Source organism: Telopea speciosissima, chromosome 9, assembly GCF_018873765.1.
Source record: "Telopea speciosissima isolate NSW1024214 ecotype Mountain lineage chromosome 9, Tspe_v1, whole genome shotgun sequence".
NCBI lineage: Eukaryota > Viridiplantae > Streptophyta > Magnoliopsida > Proteales > Proteaceae > Telopea > Telopea speciosissima.
Window position 1 is genome coordinate 9,127,380 of NC_057924.1, and position 17,946 is coordinate 9,145,325.

At 39.3% G+C, this 17,946-nt stretch overlaps 4 protein-coding genes across 4 annotated transcripts in view; all 4 read right to left on the reverse strand.

Moving 5' to 3' along the window:
- LOC122639968 (receptor-like serine/threonine-protein kinase SD1-8) overlaps nt 1-11,428 on the reverse strand; it is a 65,816-nt gene extending 54,388 nt beyond the window's left edge. Inside the window, exon 1 of the mRNA XM_043833039.1 lies at nt 11,322-11,428. The gene's annotated coding sequence lies outside the window, so the exon portion shown is untranslated. The remainder of the gene's footprint in view (nt 1-11,321) is intronic.
- Nucleotides 7,244-10,133, reverse strand: LOC122639969 (receptor-like serine/threonine-protein kinase SD1-6). Its single transcript, XM_043833040.1, has 3 exons — nt 10,053-10,133; nt 7,652-7,805; nt 7,244-7,552 (listed from the first exon to the last, which is right to left on the reverse strand). Exons 2-3 carry the CDS (start codon nt 7,796-7,798, stop codon nt 7,247-7,249), a joined length of 453 nt encoding a protein of 150 aa, XP_043688975.1. The 5' UTR covers nt 7,799-7,805; nt 10,053-10,133; the 3' UTR covers nt 7,244-7,246.
- Nucleotides 10,038-17,946, reverse strand: part of LOC122639971 (G-type lectin S-receptor-like serine/threonine-protein kinase B120) — a 31,571-nt gene continuing 23,662 nt past the window's right edge. The window contains exons 2-3 of the mRNA XM_043833041.1: nt 10,828-11,038; nt 10,038-10,276 (exon numbers count right to left, since the gene is read on the reverse strand). Of these exons, the coding sequence (XP_043688976.1) occupies nt 10,038-10,276; nt 10,828-10,975 (387 nt within the window). The 5' untranslated portion in view covers nt 10,976-11,038. The remainder of the gene's footprint in view (nt 10,277-10,827; nt 11,039-17,946) is intronic.
- LOC122638610 (G-type lectin S-receptor-like serine/threonine-protein kinase At1g11410) lies at nt 11,226-13,953 on the reverse strand. The gene is made up of 3 exons (XM_043831470.1): nt 12,636-13,953; nt 12,226-12,354; nt 11,226-11,533 (listed from the first exon to the last, which is right to left on the reverse strand). Exons 1-3 carry the CDS (start codon nt 13,951-13,953, stop codon nt 11,226-11,228), a joined length of 1,755 nt encoding a protein of 584 aa, XP_043687405.1.

The following is a 17,946-nucleotide window of genomic DNA, read 5'->3' on the forward strand; positions in this document are numbered from 1 at the left end:
CCAGCAGGAGTGAATGGACCACAGATGTCTATATGAACCAGCTCTAGTGCCTCATCTTTCCTGGTTGCACCATTCTTTTTAGCTCTAGTGTGTTTCCTCTTAATCCAACCAACACAAGTTCCAAAATCTGAGAAATCCAACTGAGGAAGAGTACCATCCTTAATCAACCGTTCTATCATCTGTTGGGAGATGTGTCCTAAACGTTTATGCCATAACATAGAAGAATTCTCATCCAGCCTACCACGTTTAGAACTAGAAGCCATATTTGCAATAGCATAATTAACAAGATTGGGAGAGGTAGTGTCCAAATCAACTTTATAAAGGCCATCAGACAATAATGCAGATCCAACTAAAAGAGAACCAGAATAGAGAGAAAGTTTCCCACTGCCAATATTAAAAGTGTAACCACAATCATCAAATTTAGAAGCTGAAATCAACTTTCGCCCAAATGACAGTACATAAACCACATTGTTCAAATCCAAAACAAAACCAGTAGAAAAATGTAATCTAACTACTCCTATGTATTCAACTTGGGTCTTCTCTCCATTCCCCATGTAGACCACCATCTCTCCTTCACTTGGTTTCCTCCTGTTTCTTAGTTCCTGCAAACAATTAGTGATGTGAATAGTTGCTCCAGTATCAATCCACCACGAATCAGGGGAAACACTTACTAAATTTGATTCAAAACACACTAGAGCTAAAGATGTACCTTTCTTCTCAAGCTATTTCTTGTATCCAAAACAATCTGTCTTCCTATGCCTATCCTTCTTACAGAAATAACACTTTCCCTTGAAAGCTTCACTCTTTGGTTTCAAACTCTGATAAGTTTTCTCAGATTTTGCCTGCTGATTACCTGACTTCTTGCCTTTCCAATTTTTCTTGAATTTCTTCTTCTTACCCCCATTATTGGAAACAAAATGGACTGAATTTACTTTCTCCTTTTTCTTTCTTTCTTCTTCCTGCACCAATATAGTAGTCATCTCCTCAAGACTCCACTCCACCTGATTAGCACCATAGGAGCTCTTGAGACTTTCAAACTGTGATGGAAGTGACTTCATAATTTGCCACACAAGAAAAGAATCTGATATGGTCACTTCCATCTCCCCTAACTTGTTGGCACAGTTGGTCATCTTCAGGATATGGTTTCGTACACCACTTGTACCATCATACTCGGTGTTTGTGAACCATTCCATGTAAGTACCCTTTTCAGCCTTATCATGTTTGGTGAATTTCTTGCTGACAGCTACAAAAAAATCCTTAGCCTTTTCAATTGCAAACACACTCTTCTTTATCAACTTGTCCATGGTGTGCTGCATGATCAATAAGCACAACCTATTTGATTCCTCCCATTTTTCATAGAGAGCCTTTGCTGCAGTATCACTATCAGCTGTGGGCTTGGTGGTCTCATCAATTCTCAGGGCAAAATCAAGTCGCATAATCCCAAGAGTAATAATAAGAGAATCTTTCCATTCCTCAAAATTTGAACCATTCAGAACTTTGATGGAAGATAATTGAGAAGTCATAACTGGCAAACATAATTACAAATATTTACCAAAACATACAATATGCAAAAAACTGGAAGCATATCAACATCCCAAGAATATAATCAACCCTGATTAATTTGGGCTCATTAATCAGATTTATCCCAATTTTATTTTCAATAACTGTAGGAAAACATAAACTGGGGAAAGATCGGCATCATCGAGGCCACACCTGTGGTGGCAAGATCACCCAACATGCAGTGGGATCTCTCACATGCAAGGTGAGACGCCTGAAACAACACCACTTTGAAGATTTCGTAACCTGTGGTGGCAAGACAAGAACCTCCAAAGCTGTGAAGCCCAAAACGTCACCCTTACACCGTCAAGAGAAATCGACCAAACGAAGACTCACCTGTGGTGGCAAGACCACATCGTTTGCCATATGGTTTCCTTGATTGCAATCCATCTGGATGGTCGAGAGTGATTCCGCAACCTCAACAAGCAGCCCACTGACTAGAAGCATAATTATTAAAATTACGAAATTCTATAGACCTGGATTGCAACTGTATACCCATTTAATTTTTAAACAATTTCTATTAAAGATTTACACTGTAATATTGAACAGAAATGTATGAAACAATATATATCGAAAGTGTTCATATCATACCATTACTGATGCAATCAAGTAAATAATATACCAACACAATGACAATCACAAAGTCTCACAATGTGAAAATTGGAAACACATCAAAACTTTCTAAGTGTTAGAAGTTATGTGTTTCCTATCATGACAGATCAGAATAGCACAAGGTATAAATAGAAACAGAATGGAAACCAAAACTTCATTGTCTATTTCTGTTTATAAATGAAAGGAGAAATAAACCATAAATAAATTACAAATAAAAACCAAAAGAACTTCTTTTCTGTTTTCTGTTTTCCGTTTTTGTTTCTGTTTTCTGTTTTCTGTATGTGTTTTCTTTTTTTGTTTCTGTTTTTGGTCAACAGTCAAACTTTGACCAGTCAACGGATCAGATAACCCGGGTCGGGTCAAAATCCGGGTCACACCCGGGTCATCGAATTGGTCACTGTGTCGACCCGACCCGGGGTGCACGTTAGCAAAACCCAAAGCGCATGTTAGCAAACCCTTACTTACCAATTTGATTTTTTTTTGACTTTCCATTATGTATTATTATTATTATTATTTTATAATAAAAAAAGGTAAGAGAATCGACAAGGGAATATTCCCCTGTCTTCTTCCCAAAAACGCAAAACTGAAAAAGGAAAAACTTTTGGGGTTTAAGGAAACTCACCACCGCCGATTGTATTCGGTGGCCAAAGCAAGGGTCGGCGGCCAGGGAAAAACCCCGGCGAAGGTCTGCCGTACTCCGACGACCATAAACCTGAGAATTTATTCCGATAAAAACCCCAACAGAAAACAGATTTGGGAAGTAAAAAAAACTTCTGGGTTTCAAAAAAAACCATTACCGCCTCTTGCGATGGCCAGACAAGGGCACGGTGACCACTGGTAACCTCGATGAAGGGTCTTCTCCCTCCGGCGACCACTATGCCGATGCCCAGATGCCCAAAATAAATCGAACAGAAAACTACAGCCATTGCAAGGAAATCCTTTTTTTTTTTTTTCTTTGTTTGTGGCTGCTAAATAATAGAGACATGTCGACAGAACTTATTTTATTCACACGGCAATGGCCGATGCAAATTTTTTTTTATTTATTTGAATCCAATGCGTTCACACGCAATAATAATAAAAAATTATAGTCTCATTGATCAATCATGATCAGGCTCTGATACCATTGATAAAAACAATCATGCGGAACATTCATGGAGATCAATGAGCATACACATAAATTATGGAGATGGCGTACCTGGATCCATAGATGAAGCAAAAAACTTGCTTTATGATCCCTGTCGCACACGAACGTTGGTCTGGTCTCCCCTCTTCCACTTGACTTTAGATTTTCACACTAAGAAGTCACTTAATGGGCCAGTGACAACTATGTATAGTGGTGAGGGTAGGGACTAACCCTGCATAGAAACTAGGGTTTCCTTCCCATTAAGGAAACAATACCTTAGGTCCACACATGGTAACTGGATTCATACCATTAAGACAGCTCCCATCAACACAACTAAACTGATTTTAATAAAATAAAGTGAGGCTATGCCAGCCCACCTTATGGAAATCTTAGAGATGAAACTTCAAAAAATACACTAACACTTCATCTTCTCTCTCCGTTTTTTTATTCCTTCTTTCTTTTTTTTTTTTAATATTTTTATTTAATTAATTGATTAACATGATGGACCCACCACCACCTCCTCCTATTCCTCCTTTCTTCCTTTTTCTTTCTTTCTTCTTCGCACAAGGCTGCAGCATCCCACCGCTGCAACCTGCAGCTCCACCCCCCACCTGTAACACCTCCTCCCTCTCCCGTTCTCACTCTCCCCTCTCACTTCAATGCCGCCCTATACGAAATTCGATGTTTCTAGTGCTTTACTGTTAATATTACAATAAATGTTCATTATTATGGTATTAGTCGGGCTGCAAATACAGAACGTCAAAACCCATAGCTTTTCAAATTCTCTACTAATTGTGCCATTAGAAATAATTCCTTGGAGATACATTTTTCGCAATTTATGTTAGAGCATTTCAGCAAAGTTTGTTCCTTCACTTCGCGAATCGCTATGTGTAATTTGGTTTCGATCACCACCACCATCATCATCTTGGTTCCTTTCTTCTTCGTCTTCAATGATGCTGAAGCGCAGTCTCCAGGGAGCTTCAACTACAACGACAACATGGTTAATGGGTTCTGGCCAAGCCTCGTTGACGTCATTGGAATCCTCTCCATAACGTGCTCCTTGACTTTTTCTCCTCCTCGTCTATGCCAAGTTCTGTCACAGACCACTCCTTCCAACCTTCTCATTGACACCACAACCAACTCCGCTTAGGTACTGGCCGGGATGGTTAAGTATTGAGGGAAGAAAATTTTATGAGAAATATAGAGAGCAATGATGAGAATGTTCCAGTAATTTTTAGGAGGACAAAGGGAATTAGAGAGAAGGATTCAGCAGGTCATGGGGTGGGGGACTGGGGGTTGATGCGAGCATGGTGGGGCGGGTTGCAGGTGGGGGTGGAGTTGCAGGGTTGCAACGGTGGGATGCTGCCAGCCTTGCCCGGAGAGAAAGAAAGAAGAAGAAAGAGAGGAGGAAGAGGAGGTGGTGGTGGGTCCCACAATTGATAAAAAATGAAAGAATTAAATAAAATAAAAAAGGAAAGCAAGATGAAAGGTTAGGGTATTTTAGGAAGTTCAATCATGTTTTTTCTTGGAACTCATGAGTAGTAACTAACTACAGGGTTTAAGTAAATACTTTTAAAATTGAAACTAGTAGATGTAAAACAAATTTTAAACCTCCTTATAGTATAATTAATTTTTTTATCTAGTAGATCTAGGCCATTTTCCCAATTTTTTTTTTTTTCCAGATTTTCATTTTATCCTAATAATTCTTCAAACTAATTAAGATTCCATTTCAAATCCAAAGCTTCAATGAAAGTCAAGATATCAGCAATAAATTACAGAGCTGGTGTGAAGCCTCATTTGATTTTCCTTATAGATCTATTTATTGTCTGCGTTTTACCAACAGACCATCAGTTGCAGCGCCGGGGAGTTTAGCTCCCACCTGCGTTTTACAACAACACAAAAAGGGGGAGGGGGGGTCACCGACATTGGCCGACGACAGGAGTGGACACCCCAGCTGGCGACATGGAAGCCACCATGGCCATCACCCATGTGGGCAGCGACCATGGCGGCAGCCAAGGCCAAAGCCCTCTACTTTGGTCTATTCAAGAAGACGGGACTCAACCTGTCATTTTGTTAATTGTTTAGGGGTCTTTTTGTCCTTTAAATTGTATTATTTAACAGTTTTTGGTTAATGAAGATGGTAAAGTTGGTATTTTATATTGTATTATTTAACACTGTCCACTCAGGGGGTGCGACTGTATAATTTAAAAACACAGGGATCGCTATGTATTTAAGACAAACCTCAAGGGGTTGCAGTGTAATTTTCCCTTAAAATTATGATGTAAAAAATAAATAATATTCCTTTTGAATGTGATTGCACTGCACCATCATACATTCTATGATGTTCACATTTTCGTTAATGCATTGGGTTATTAAGATGCAACTAGACCAAAGATCACCCAATAGATGTCAATAGTTTGAATTGCAAGCCACATTTTACTAAAATTTGATGAAGTTATTGTAGCTTTGCTAATTAATGAGACACAACAGATAAATAGTGGTGAGGGGACATCAAAAGAGGGTAGGGTTTCAATTACAAGTGTTGATCGTAGTAGAGACAGTTCAAATGAGAGACAAGGAGAGACTGACAAGAATAACGCTACTCCAAGTAAGAAATTCAGAAAACAATTTGTTGTTTTTGTGATGAGGAGGGTCATATGAGAAAGAATTGCCCAAACTGTAAGACAGATAATAGGAGGACAAAATGGAGAATAGAGATACATGATCCAATGCTGCTATCATGGATGAGACCTTGAGTGATGAAGATGTTTTTCTCACTACTTAATTATGTACGAAAAATTCAGATTGGATAATAGATTCGAGTACATTTTATATGTGTTCAGTCAAGAATTTGTTTGCTACAAGTCATGCATGTGATAATAGTATGGTTAAATGACAAACAATGGTGAAAGCAAGATTGACGGGATTGGGAATGTTTGGATTTGCATGTTTGATTGAATTCTGTGAACCTTGACTAGGGTTAAGCACATCTAGATACAAATAAAAACATAATTTCACAATGAACTCCAGATTTGAGAAGTTACATATGCTCATCCAAAGGTGGAGTTCACAAGGTTTCTAGAAGGGCGTCATAGTTTTGATGCAGGGACAAATGATTAGGAACATGCATAGACTTGTAGGAAGTGTTGAAATAGGTGAAATTACCGTTTGAACCCAAGTAAGAGGTACATGTGGACTAAAGACAATTCATTATGAATAATCCATATATGGAAAGAAACGGGTCTTTTTCGCTTTGAATCTTGTAAGTGGAAGCGATCTCTCTCATTGGCTGGCTTGCATCAATAAAAGAGGTGAAGTCACAACACATCATGCAACAATGAGCTGTGGAACACCTCGGGCTGGGGTGTGGGACATGCTAGTTTTGGTGTGTCGGTTAAGCAGAGATAATAAGGGAATATGTAGAATTAATCAACACTATTTTTCTTCAGGGTGGGTTACAAAACCCAAGCCAGTGTGGAAAATTGTTGGTATTGTGTCTTGTATTTTGCAATGGCCTACAATTATTTTTTTTTTTTGGGTGAATAGTGGCCTACAATTATTATTAGGCTTGTATATGTATAATTTGATCGGCTTTGGGTTTATTACATATAATGGGTAAACTTGTAACTGTGTGGGAGATAGGGTTTTAAGATGGCTATTTATTATCTCATTGGAAAATCCTAGTATGGAGATCACACAGTGATGGGGGAGAGAGAGCTATAGAACTTATCTTTTGGTGAATAGAAAATTTTCAGATTCTGATGGGTGTGTCTATTGAATCATCTTCCATTCTACTGATGGCAATGCCAAAGGTGGAATTTAAGATGATTTTTGTATTTTTCCGTCTAGGTACGTCTGGACGTTAAACAATTTGTACAGCCTATTTCATATAATATCATTTTTTTGCTAACCTGAAGAAGAAAAAAAAATGCACAACGCAAAAATCTTTCATCTTTATCGAGGATCTAACACAGTCATTGTCATTTGATTTATAGAGCATGATCCCGTCTCCGAGGTAGATGATTCTAGACCCTTGAGAGTTCTCTTCATAATAAGAGCAGGTTGGTTAGGTGTAGGGATCTTTGTTTCATTCTCGAGCATGAAAACAACACTTGACATGGTTGGCCTATCTGATGCAATTTCTTGCACACACAACAACCCAATTTGGATACACCTCGAAACTTCATGAGCAGGGTAAGAGTCAGCCATTGATGAATCAACTATCTCCAATGCTCGACATTTTTTCCACAAGTCCCATACCTGAAATTGTTCCATACAATCATCCAAACATAAGGAATAGGAACTGAATAATATTTTTACAGCAATAATGTAAGTAGACAAATGTACTTAATTACTCACATGTTCTATTAAAGTACTAATCGATGGATCTTCATGAAAATATACATTGTTCTTCTTGCCACTAATGATCTCCAATAATAATACTCCAAAACTAAATACGTCCGACTTTATTGAGAAAATCCCTTTCATGGCATACTCTGGTGACATATAACCACTATAGTATAACAACAACACAAAATAAAAGTTAATCAGGTCCATGGAAGTAACAACAAGAAACATTAGCTTTTAATTGCATTTGTAGCCATTAGGTGATTCTTTGGAATTTTTCACAGGTCCAAAGAACATTTGAAGCACACACAACTGTTTAGATAGAATTTTCCTTAAGATATCTAGAGTAGAACCATTTGATCCATAAGCTCTCTTTTCTTTCAGCTATATTCCACAGAAGTTTTAACAACCCTGCCTTGTTCACTTCTTTGACTCTTCTCAATCCTAGACCACCCTCTTACTTTGGCTCACACAATTATTCTTAGGCTTGTATATTGTTTAATTGGATCGATTTTGGGTCTATCATATATACATGAGTAAAATTATAATTTTGTGGGAATTAGGGTTTCTAGAGTGCCTATTTATTGTCTCTTTGAGAAAAAACCTTAGTAAGGAGATCCCACAATGAGGTGGAGATCGAGATGAGTAGGATTTTTTTGGGATCAATAGAAAATTCTCAGATTCTTTGGTAGATGAATAGGCATTCATGTCGAACCACAATAAATTTCTCTTGATTGTGTGTGATTGTTTGCTTGATTTCTTTCTCTTGTTTATGCACTCATCTTATCACACCACAACCCTACTCAACTTTTGATGGGTTCCTATCAAACATGGGCTCTGGGAGAGGTGTAGGATCCAAATTTGGTTGAAACTCATCAGGAGGGATTGATAACAGATAGGAGAAAACTAGAGCATTGTAGGATTGAATGAAAAAAAAAAAAAAAAAAAGGTGAAATAGATTGTGGCTAATTTAATAAAAAAATTTAACAAACACCCAAACCTATTCCTATCATCACAAAATAACAAACCAAAGAAAATAAACAAGCAACAAACATATTGAGTGTTATGTGAGATATTATAAAGTGCTTACATTAAAATGTGTGCAAAATAGAGAGAGAGGCAGATGTACAAAACCAATTTTAGAGTGGTTTGGACCTAAATGATCCTACGTCCACTATCCTGATCACGGACCAAGGTTTTACTCCACTATGGATCCCTTTCGGGCAGGAATCATGCCCTTTTATACTCAACACAGTCCCTTGGATTAAGGAGTAGAGCTACATAGGCTAAGTAATTACTTACCTTTTCTTCAAGTACACAAAGTACTCCAAATACAGCAAACAATGGCTTCTTCTCTCAAACATGAAACTGTACACACTTTGAAGCTCAGTAAATCGACACAGAATGTCTTGCTTTGGATTTAGAATAGATTGCAATTTTTGTTCACAACCCTTCTCAAGATGATGTAGACAACGTAGCTAAAACAACAACTTCTCAAGATGATGAATCAGTTTAAGTTTGTCCACAATTGCCTTTTAATGTTCTTCTATATGTTATTGTGACATTAAATAACTCCACCAATTTATAAACAATCAAAGTAGTTGTTGGGATCAACAAACTAGCTGTTTGAGTCAAGCTTAGTTTCTTATTCAAATATTTGATTTATCTTTTCATTTCCAAGGAAAAACTAGCTGTTTGAGATTCACATGTATTCTAAGTTTGTTGGAAGTATTAAGCCAATTTGGTCTCCAATACTCCTTATATTTTCAAATAATAATAATATATTTGTTGGTAGGATTTTAATAATCGGTATCGGGATAGGTCAATACTGATACAATACCGATCCGTTCAGCCCGTATCACACAATTTTACCCCAAATTTTGATAAAAACTGGTTTTATTTACATTTTAACCCTTGGTCAGTACCCTTGGATCGGTATCGTACCAATACCGATTCCTCAAACCATGGATGTTGGAGCTCCTCAATATCAGTAAGATGTTTAAGAATTCCACTCAACTGGTTAGAGTCCAAGTGGTTCATTAATAGCTAGTCAAAGCTCAATCAATATTAACCACACAACATTAAATATGATAGCACAGGCTGTGGCTGTAGGGACTTAAGACTGTCACTCCCGGACATAAATGAAGGTATGTCACGGAAGACCATGGGATCGTCCATCTTGATATGACTTAGTCTCATTGCTTTTTGATACTCACAGAAGCTCAAATGGAATACCGTCAGGTGCCTCTGCAGACTTAGGAAAACAAAAAAGAAGGAAAAAAAGATTATTATGTCCAAAACACATAATATATAAATAGAACCTTCTAGGTCCAACATGCACTTGAACTAGGTTTGTCCTTTAATTAGCAAGAAAGAAACGGAAGGAAAGAAAAGCTTACTATGTACCAACCACTTTGGCTGTATTTGCTTGAATTTGGTTTCCTCCAAAAATTCTCGCCATACCAAAATCTGAAATTTTGGGGTTCATCTCTTCGTCTAGCAACACATTACTGGCTTTCAAATCTCTATGAGTGATTCTCAACCTAGAGTCTTGGTGAAGATAGAGGACACCTCGACCAATTCCATCTATGATTTCAAATCGTTTTCGCCAATCAAGCAATGCACTCTTAGTTTTATCTGTCCAATTTTTTTTTTTTTTTTGTATGAAATAATTAAAATTTGAAAATCGACCATACATGTTGCAATGGGAGACATAACAATATAACACCAAAATATAAAAATAATAATAAAAAACCTTTTAATTATAGGGTCTTACTTGGTATAACTATGGTTGGGTACAATACGCTTGGCACCATTGGTTTCTCTTTCAGACAAAACCTTTATTTTAGACATCCGTACAATAGAGATATTTTGAGTAATCAAAATGTAAGCCTCGTGATGGTGTTTTGTCTTTTCTATGCCCCGTGGGTGACAACTCACTGTCACCATGCATGATTATACATAAACTAACCCTTAATTATTATATGAGATTGAGTTCTCAGTAGTAGCATATGCTAGTGACTCCCTGTGTCTATCTCTTTCATCCCACAATAGAGTCATTTCTTAGGAGGGGAGGAGTGAGATAGACACAGTCAAGCACCATAGCATACGCTACGTAACCTGGAGCGTTCTTTTTCCGTTATTAAATATATAAAAACAAATTTGAGGAGGCATTCAGTGAAACATACCGAAAATAAAAGAGTCCAAGCTTTTGTTGAGCATATACTCATAGATTAGCATCTTTTCTTCTTCATGGACACAACAAGCTAGAAGCCTAACCAAATTTCTATGCTGAAGTTTGGCAATCAGTAGAACTTCATTTTTAAACTCTTCCATTCCTTGCCCTGAATTCTTGGATAGTCTTTTAACAGCTATCTCCTTCCCGTTGAACAACCGACCCTGGAAATTGAGATTCAACCCAGTAACAAATGCAATTCAAATCGTTTACGGTGCAGCTGTCCATAGCAGCTTGTGAGGTGCAGACTGTGCTGGACGTGCAATGATCGCCTTAACCCCGCTCGGGTAAGGCATTTGGATAGAGATAAGGCGATTTAGATAGGGATAAGGCAGTCTTTGAGCGTGCGACTCAGTCTGTGTCACTCAGGCCGCTACAGACAGCCTGAGTGGATCCTACTAAATGTAAACTAAATATTAATTGGTGATGCATGGGAAGAGAAGCTACCTTGTAGACAGCACCAAAACCACCTTCTCCAAGCTTGTTATTGGGAGAGAAATTGTCTGTGGCAGCTGCAACAGCATCAAGTTCAATAAATGGCAATTCGGGATTCCTCCCATTGTCTTGAAGCTCACTTATTCCAGTGAAGTTTTTATAGCTTGATGAACTAGTTGTTAAATCAAACAAGAAACCACCACGCTGCCGCTTCTCGATGGCCCCTAATCGAGCATATATAGTTAACATTAGAAGTTCTGGTTTGACTAATAGACTTCAATAATCAATCATTTGGAAAATGAGTTCAACTCATTAACTCGTTGCGGCTGGGTGAAGCTGGTAAAAAAATAAGAAAGGTTTCCCCCCCCCTCTTTTCTTTACTTTTGAGTGTAGATCAGGTTCTCGTACGAGAACCAAAACCCGTGTTAGAGTTCTGACAGAAAAAATAGTTTTACATCAATTATAAAAGGGAAATGTGGGGTTTTATAGGTAGTTGACTATCTTTTTTTTAATGGCTAGCTTTTGAGAATAAGTTGTACCTAAGTCCTTAATGAGTGGTATCAGAGCCGAGGTTGTTGCCAAGCCAAACTTGGGACATAGGAACCACAGTCCTCTCGGAAAGGTATTCAGTTCACCTCCAGCCGTGGCGGAAGCTGGAGGATCCAACCCAACAAAAAACAGGGGTCTATCAGTCATTTCATAGGCGCTCCCCCCCCCCCCCCATGAAATGTCCAAATCCCTCTTGTTTTGCTAGGCTGGATCCTCTAGCTCCCACCACGACCGGAGGAGAGCCATGTTCCTTGAAATTCTCCCTTGTGAAAAGAGAGATTCTTGGGTTCCATGCAAGATGGAAAAAATAGTCCGAGAGAATGAATTCTACCAAAGTACCTATGATCCAAATTTTTTTTTTTTTTACCTCTTATCTTTTTCAACAAACAGTAGACACATGCAGCAAAGAGAAGCACAACCACAACAAGAGACGCCGTAAGAATCGCCACTCTTCGCTTGTTATGAAGAAACTCTTTATCTTTTCTTGCATGTGTAGCTACACAAAACATTAAGGTCATAAACTCATACTCATCTATATAAGCACGGACATGACATAAAACATTAATGTCATGTATGTTCACCTGTTGCACGGACCAACAGATGGACATACATGTGAGAGCCAACCATCTGTCCTATTTTTATCATTTATAAGAGGAGAAGGGATTTTTATGAAAACAAAATTAAAATGTGATTAATGAAATGTACGTTCATTTGTTCATCTGAACTCCATAAGAAAATGTAAAAAAATGTTTAGAATAGAAGATGGAAGTAACGGACCTAGCTCCACTGCATCCACACGTAGATATAAATCATCACCACCGCCGGCATTGAAATATCGAATGTCTATCAAATTATCAAACCAAGCAACGCAACCACTGCCTCCGTCGGTAATATCTGAAGGGGCGTACGCATTGCAAGAGCAGTTCTTCAAGCATTCTCGCTCGCATTCCTTGAGGCTCAAACTCTTGTCGACTAGAGACATCGACGTGTCAGGAAGCTTCACGCCTACCAACTTCAAGAACCCGTCTCCTCCCTTACCGCACCCAACGCTTCTCTTCCTGACGCACCCATCAGACCATTCCCTCAAGTACCAGTCCATTGGAGACTTTGGTTGGAAACCCGGCAGACACGCGCACTCTAAAGCGTTATCCGTAATGCGACAGGTCGCGTAGGCCCCGCAGTGTCCGTAATAATCGCACCTGTCTTTAGGTGCCCAAAATAATGTTATCCAACGACGGTAACTCTCTATCCATCGCTGAACGATCCCAAATTCATCCAGAATGATTGGTGAGAAGACGTCGCTCTCGTAAATCAGGTAGAGCTCGTCGTTGTTGTTGACGAACTTGTAACTGAAGATGTCAGTCTGGGTCATCTCTGGGACCCCGTTAAAGCTTTGGCCGTTCCAGGGCCCGGTTCGCCAGACCGGAGCCGACCCCTTGTACAAGAACTGTTCGGTTGACCGTCCCCTTGGGTCGAACAGGAGCGAGTAATTCCCTCTGCCAGGGTCGTCTTTGGACTTCCAGGATATCAGAACCCGGTTCAGACCGGTTATCCGGTCCAACCCTAGTTTCATACCAGCAAGGATCATGTGTGTCGGATGGTCGAAGCTTTGCCACAAGATCCTATTTGTGTTGTCGGTGCCGTTGCTCGTGCCGTATAGAACGAGGTTTCCGGAGTTAAGGAGCTTCAGAAAGGTGGAGTTGGAACTTATGGAGATATTGGTGGACCAGAGAGGACGTCTCTGATCTCTACGGGAAGAGACGACGAGATTCCCATCCAGGGCGAAGGTGAGGATTCCGGAGGAATCGTTGATAGGGTTGTCTCTGTTGGCGACCCAAACCACAGTGGTTTCAGGAACTGTGTTGTACCAAATTCCAACGTACCTGAAACTAGAATTGCCAGGGCTAAAGAAGCCCAACGCAAAATTGCTTTCAGTGGAGACAACAATTTGGTCGTCGGTGATTGATTCAAGTGGATTTAGGGTGTCGGTAGGAGAAGAGGTGATTAGGGCAGCGGCGGAGGTGTTGAAATGGAAGAGTAGGAAGCATAACCATGTTGGAGGGAACATGACATCTGAACGATATTTTCTTCTCATTCACACTGAATCACACTGGCTAGCAGTTTATTAATGAAGCAAAAAGCATTTAACAAAGTTTGAAGTTAATGGTATATGGATGGAATGCTTCTTCCAAAGTGGGATCTTCATGGAGGGGTCAGATCTATCCCCCCGTCCCTATGTGGGTACCTGATCGGATTAATCTTTTTCAGATATGAACGAGACATACTCCACCATTAATTAAAAGTTGGGCGGCTTGTATTTTTCTTAGTCAAGTTCACGTCCATGTATGAGAACAGGTCACATCGATTCACAAGGAATCCACCTTAGGGGACCCATATGGAATACGCCATTCGGCATATGGCATATGCCTTACGGCATACGGCATCCACGTTTGGCATACGATATATGGTGGAAACTGAAAAATGTTTTCCTGAGTCAAGATGAGTCAAATGTCTTTCCAAGAGAAAAAGTTTTACTATTACCCAAGGTGCAGGAATGTTCCTATTAACTGAGCTTTGCAGCTAAAGAAATAGATTAATTCATTTTCCCTTGTGGTTCACAAATATCTTTCTAGATTACAATATTTCTTTTTTATACCATATCTTTGGCTGTCAACTCGGTAGCATGAACATTTCTACAACCCAAAATTTTGTCCTCTTCGAAGGTATCTTGGATCAAATTTTTATTTATTTTTACCCCGAATATTCTCTGGGACCCGGGACAGCCCCTAGCATTTTATTAACAATAAAAACACTAGAGAATCAGAATACAATGGGGGGGGGGGGGGACATTCCCGCCTTACCCCAACCCTCGCCATAGTGGCTAACATCACTTAGCTCTCTCTAAGCTCAATCCTTCTCCCCACACTACTTTCTTATGACAGGTAGGCCTAGTGCATCTTCCCGGATTATCTGTAGTAACTCACATGGGAGTTCACTTTCTGTTTCAAAAATCATGTCTTCCTTTCTGTCACATGCTTAGTTTGCAAGCCAGTCTGCTGCCCTATTACCTTCTCTGTACGTAAAAATCATTGTTGCCTGCGCTTCTTGCATCAGGGATAATATCTCATGGAACCAGTACCAAGCCCTCCAAGGATTACATTGCTTGCTCATAGCACCCCGTACAATTGTACTTGAATCTGAGTTGACATACGCATTATTGAGTCCCTTCTCCCTACAAAGAATGAAACGATCTACTAGAGCTCTCATTTCAGCTAAATTATTGGTGCATTCACCATAAAACTTGGCATAGGCTACTATTACTCCTCCCTCACCATTTCTGATAATAGCACCTCCACCCCCCATTCCTAGGTTCCCCCTGCACGCCCCATCAATATTCAACTTGACAGAAACAAATTAACGGTGGGCACCAATAGACCGGGATTGGGGCCTTGACCATGAGGGGCTGAGACGCCAACCCAAGGTTTTAGGATAGGGAATTGATTTCAAAAATTGGTCTCGATGATTTCGATTTGAGTTTGATTTGGAATAAATAAAATCGGCTTAAGTCATTTGATTTTGATGCAAATAATCCATTTTATTACAGCCCCTATAGAATTGGTAATTACCTTTATTTAAAAATAAAAGGAAAATATCATCCCCTCCCCTCTAAGTTTGTCTAATATCAATCAAGTACCTAAGTTTTGAAAAATATCTTTCCCCTTCCCTACTTTATAAAGTTACTGTCAATCGCACCCTAATTGTTAAAAACTATCATTAATTGATGACGTAGACAGGTCCACTTTATCTAAAACCCCAATTACCCTTAATTTATTTTAATTTCGTTTTTACCCCTCCAATCCCAAAATCCCCTTTTTGCAAGATTTAGATCTTCTACGTCTTAAGAGGTAGCAGCCATCATCCTGCCCTCTCTTGTGAGAGTGATACATGGCCTAAAGGAGATCTAACGGACCTTAATTAAAATCCTACAAAAGTTGAGTTGAAATATTGTTTTTTTGAGATAAACCGTGACCAAACCAGAATTTGGACCTGCACCTCTCGTCTTCTTCGTTTCACACACTGAACTATCCAATGTTTCTTCCTCTCACACACTAAACCATCCATCTCTCTGCTACTGTCCATACCTAACTCCTTCGTCCCTGAAATGGCATCCAACCAGTCGAATGTCGTGGCTCTCCCAACACGTTGTCCCCTTCTACCTGCACACCCTCATCTCCTCCATCTCCGTCGGTGGCGACGACATTCTCAACTTTGCGTCGTCTTCTTCCTCTGTGCTTCTTCTTCTTCTTCTCCTTCTTCCCCCAGTACCACCATCATCGTCACCACTGCCGCCTCCGATCCTCTTCCATCGCCACCACCACCACAGGGCAAAAGTGGGAAGTTGATATAAGAATTCGGAAAACCCAACCCTAGTTCGTATGTATAACAAACAACTTGCTCCTCCTTTCCTTCCTCAGTCATTCCTTTATAAAGCCCTAAAACCCTGTGGTGTCTCTTACGAACACAAATCTTCTATATGTGTGTGCTTATGTGTGAGGAAGAAAGTGATGCACCGATGCGGATTATCTTCTAACATCTTTTTTATGAATCGATCCAATACACGTTTCCCTCAAAATTTTCCTTTACTTCCTCTGTTCTTGTTTATAGGTAATGTTCTGTTTTCAGTAATGTTGATACGCGGGCAATGAGGCGATGAGGCGCTGAAGTTGGGGAGCAGAGTGAAGTGGTTGTTGGCGGTGACAGAGAAGAAGGAATTGGTTATGTCGTGGTTGGGATACGATGAGAAATTGGTTAATGGAAGAAAGGATAAAAAACCGGGATGGGAAGAGAAAGTGGGAGAAGTGATTTCAGTAGAAAAAAAAAGAAGAAATAGAGTGGGATGTGATAACGGCTGGATAATAGAAGAAGAATATGGAAAATGGGAGAGGGTTCGGTGGGGTTTAGGTGGGATTTTTTATAAAAATAGAAAGACAAAATAGAAAATGAAGGAGAAAGTGGGTCGATGGTAGTGGAATCAAAATGGGTTTCAAGAAATAGGAAACAAAGATTGGTTGCAGAGGTTTCAGGTTTGACTATATGGAAATGGGGAATAGAAAGAAGGAATGAAGAATAAAAATGGAATGGATGGAAATGGGTTTCAGTGGGGTTTCGGTTTTCACCTCATCTTTTTTATGAATCGATTCAATACATCTTTCCCTCAAATTTTCCTTACGCTCCCACCTGCTCCATTTGGGCTCTTCATTTTCTTATTCAATCCCCATGGTTTAAAAGTTAAAAACTTCGAATTGATGCGATTCCTTTATCAACCCTTAGAATTTGATCCAGAATCGGAATCTGGATCAGTCAGCGTGATTCCAATATGATCACGGTCGAGGAGAATTGGTTGGAACATGCCTCAACCCTAGTTTCAGCATAAGGATCGGTCGAGTTGCTGGCGGAGGAAGAAGAAGAAGACGCACAAAGGAGAAGAGAGTGGCCAATAGTATACTAATCAGTAAGCATTAGGGACACAGGGAGAAGACGAAGAGCAGAAAGGAATTGAAACCTACGAACAGAACAGATCTGAGAATAGCTTCGAACTCTGAAGAAGAGAGATGGATGGTTCAGTGTGTGAGAGGAAGAAGACAAGAGGTGCAGGTCCAAATTCTGGTTTGGTGAGCGGTCCATTTTGTTTTGGTTATTCATTCTTTGTAATTCAATAAAAGGGTAATATAGTCTTTTCACAAGCAAGAGAGAAAGACATGTTTTCAATAGATATTAAAAAGGGTAATTTTGTCCTTACACATGTTATTTAAACAGCGTTACATACTTAAGGTACGGTTGATAGTAACTTTATAAAGTAGGGAAGGGGAAAGATATTTTTCAAAACTTGGGTACTGTATTGATATTAGGCAAACTTAGAGGGGAGGGGGATGAAATTTTCCAAAAAATAAAACATAAGAAAAATTGATGAGTCACATGTTTTCTTCAACTTTTTTTTGTTAAAGGTCAGCAAAGTATGTATTGATAGTAAAAAAGTAAATATGGTTACACTAACGCATTTACATAATCATAAAACCAAAAAGAGAAT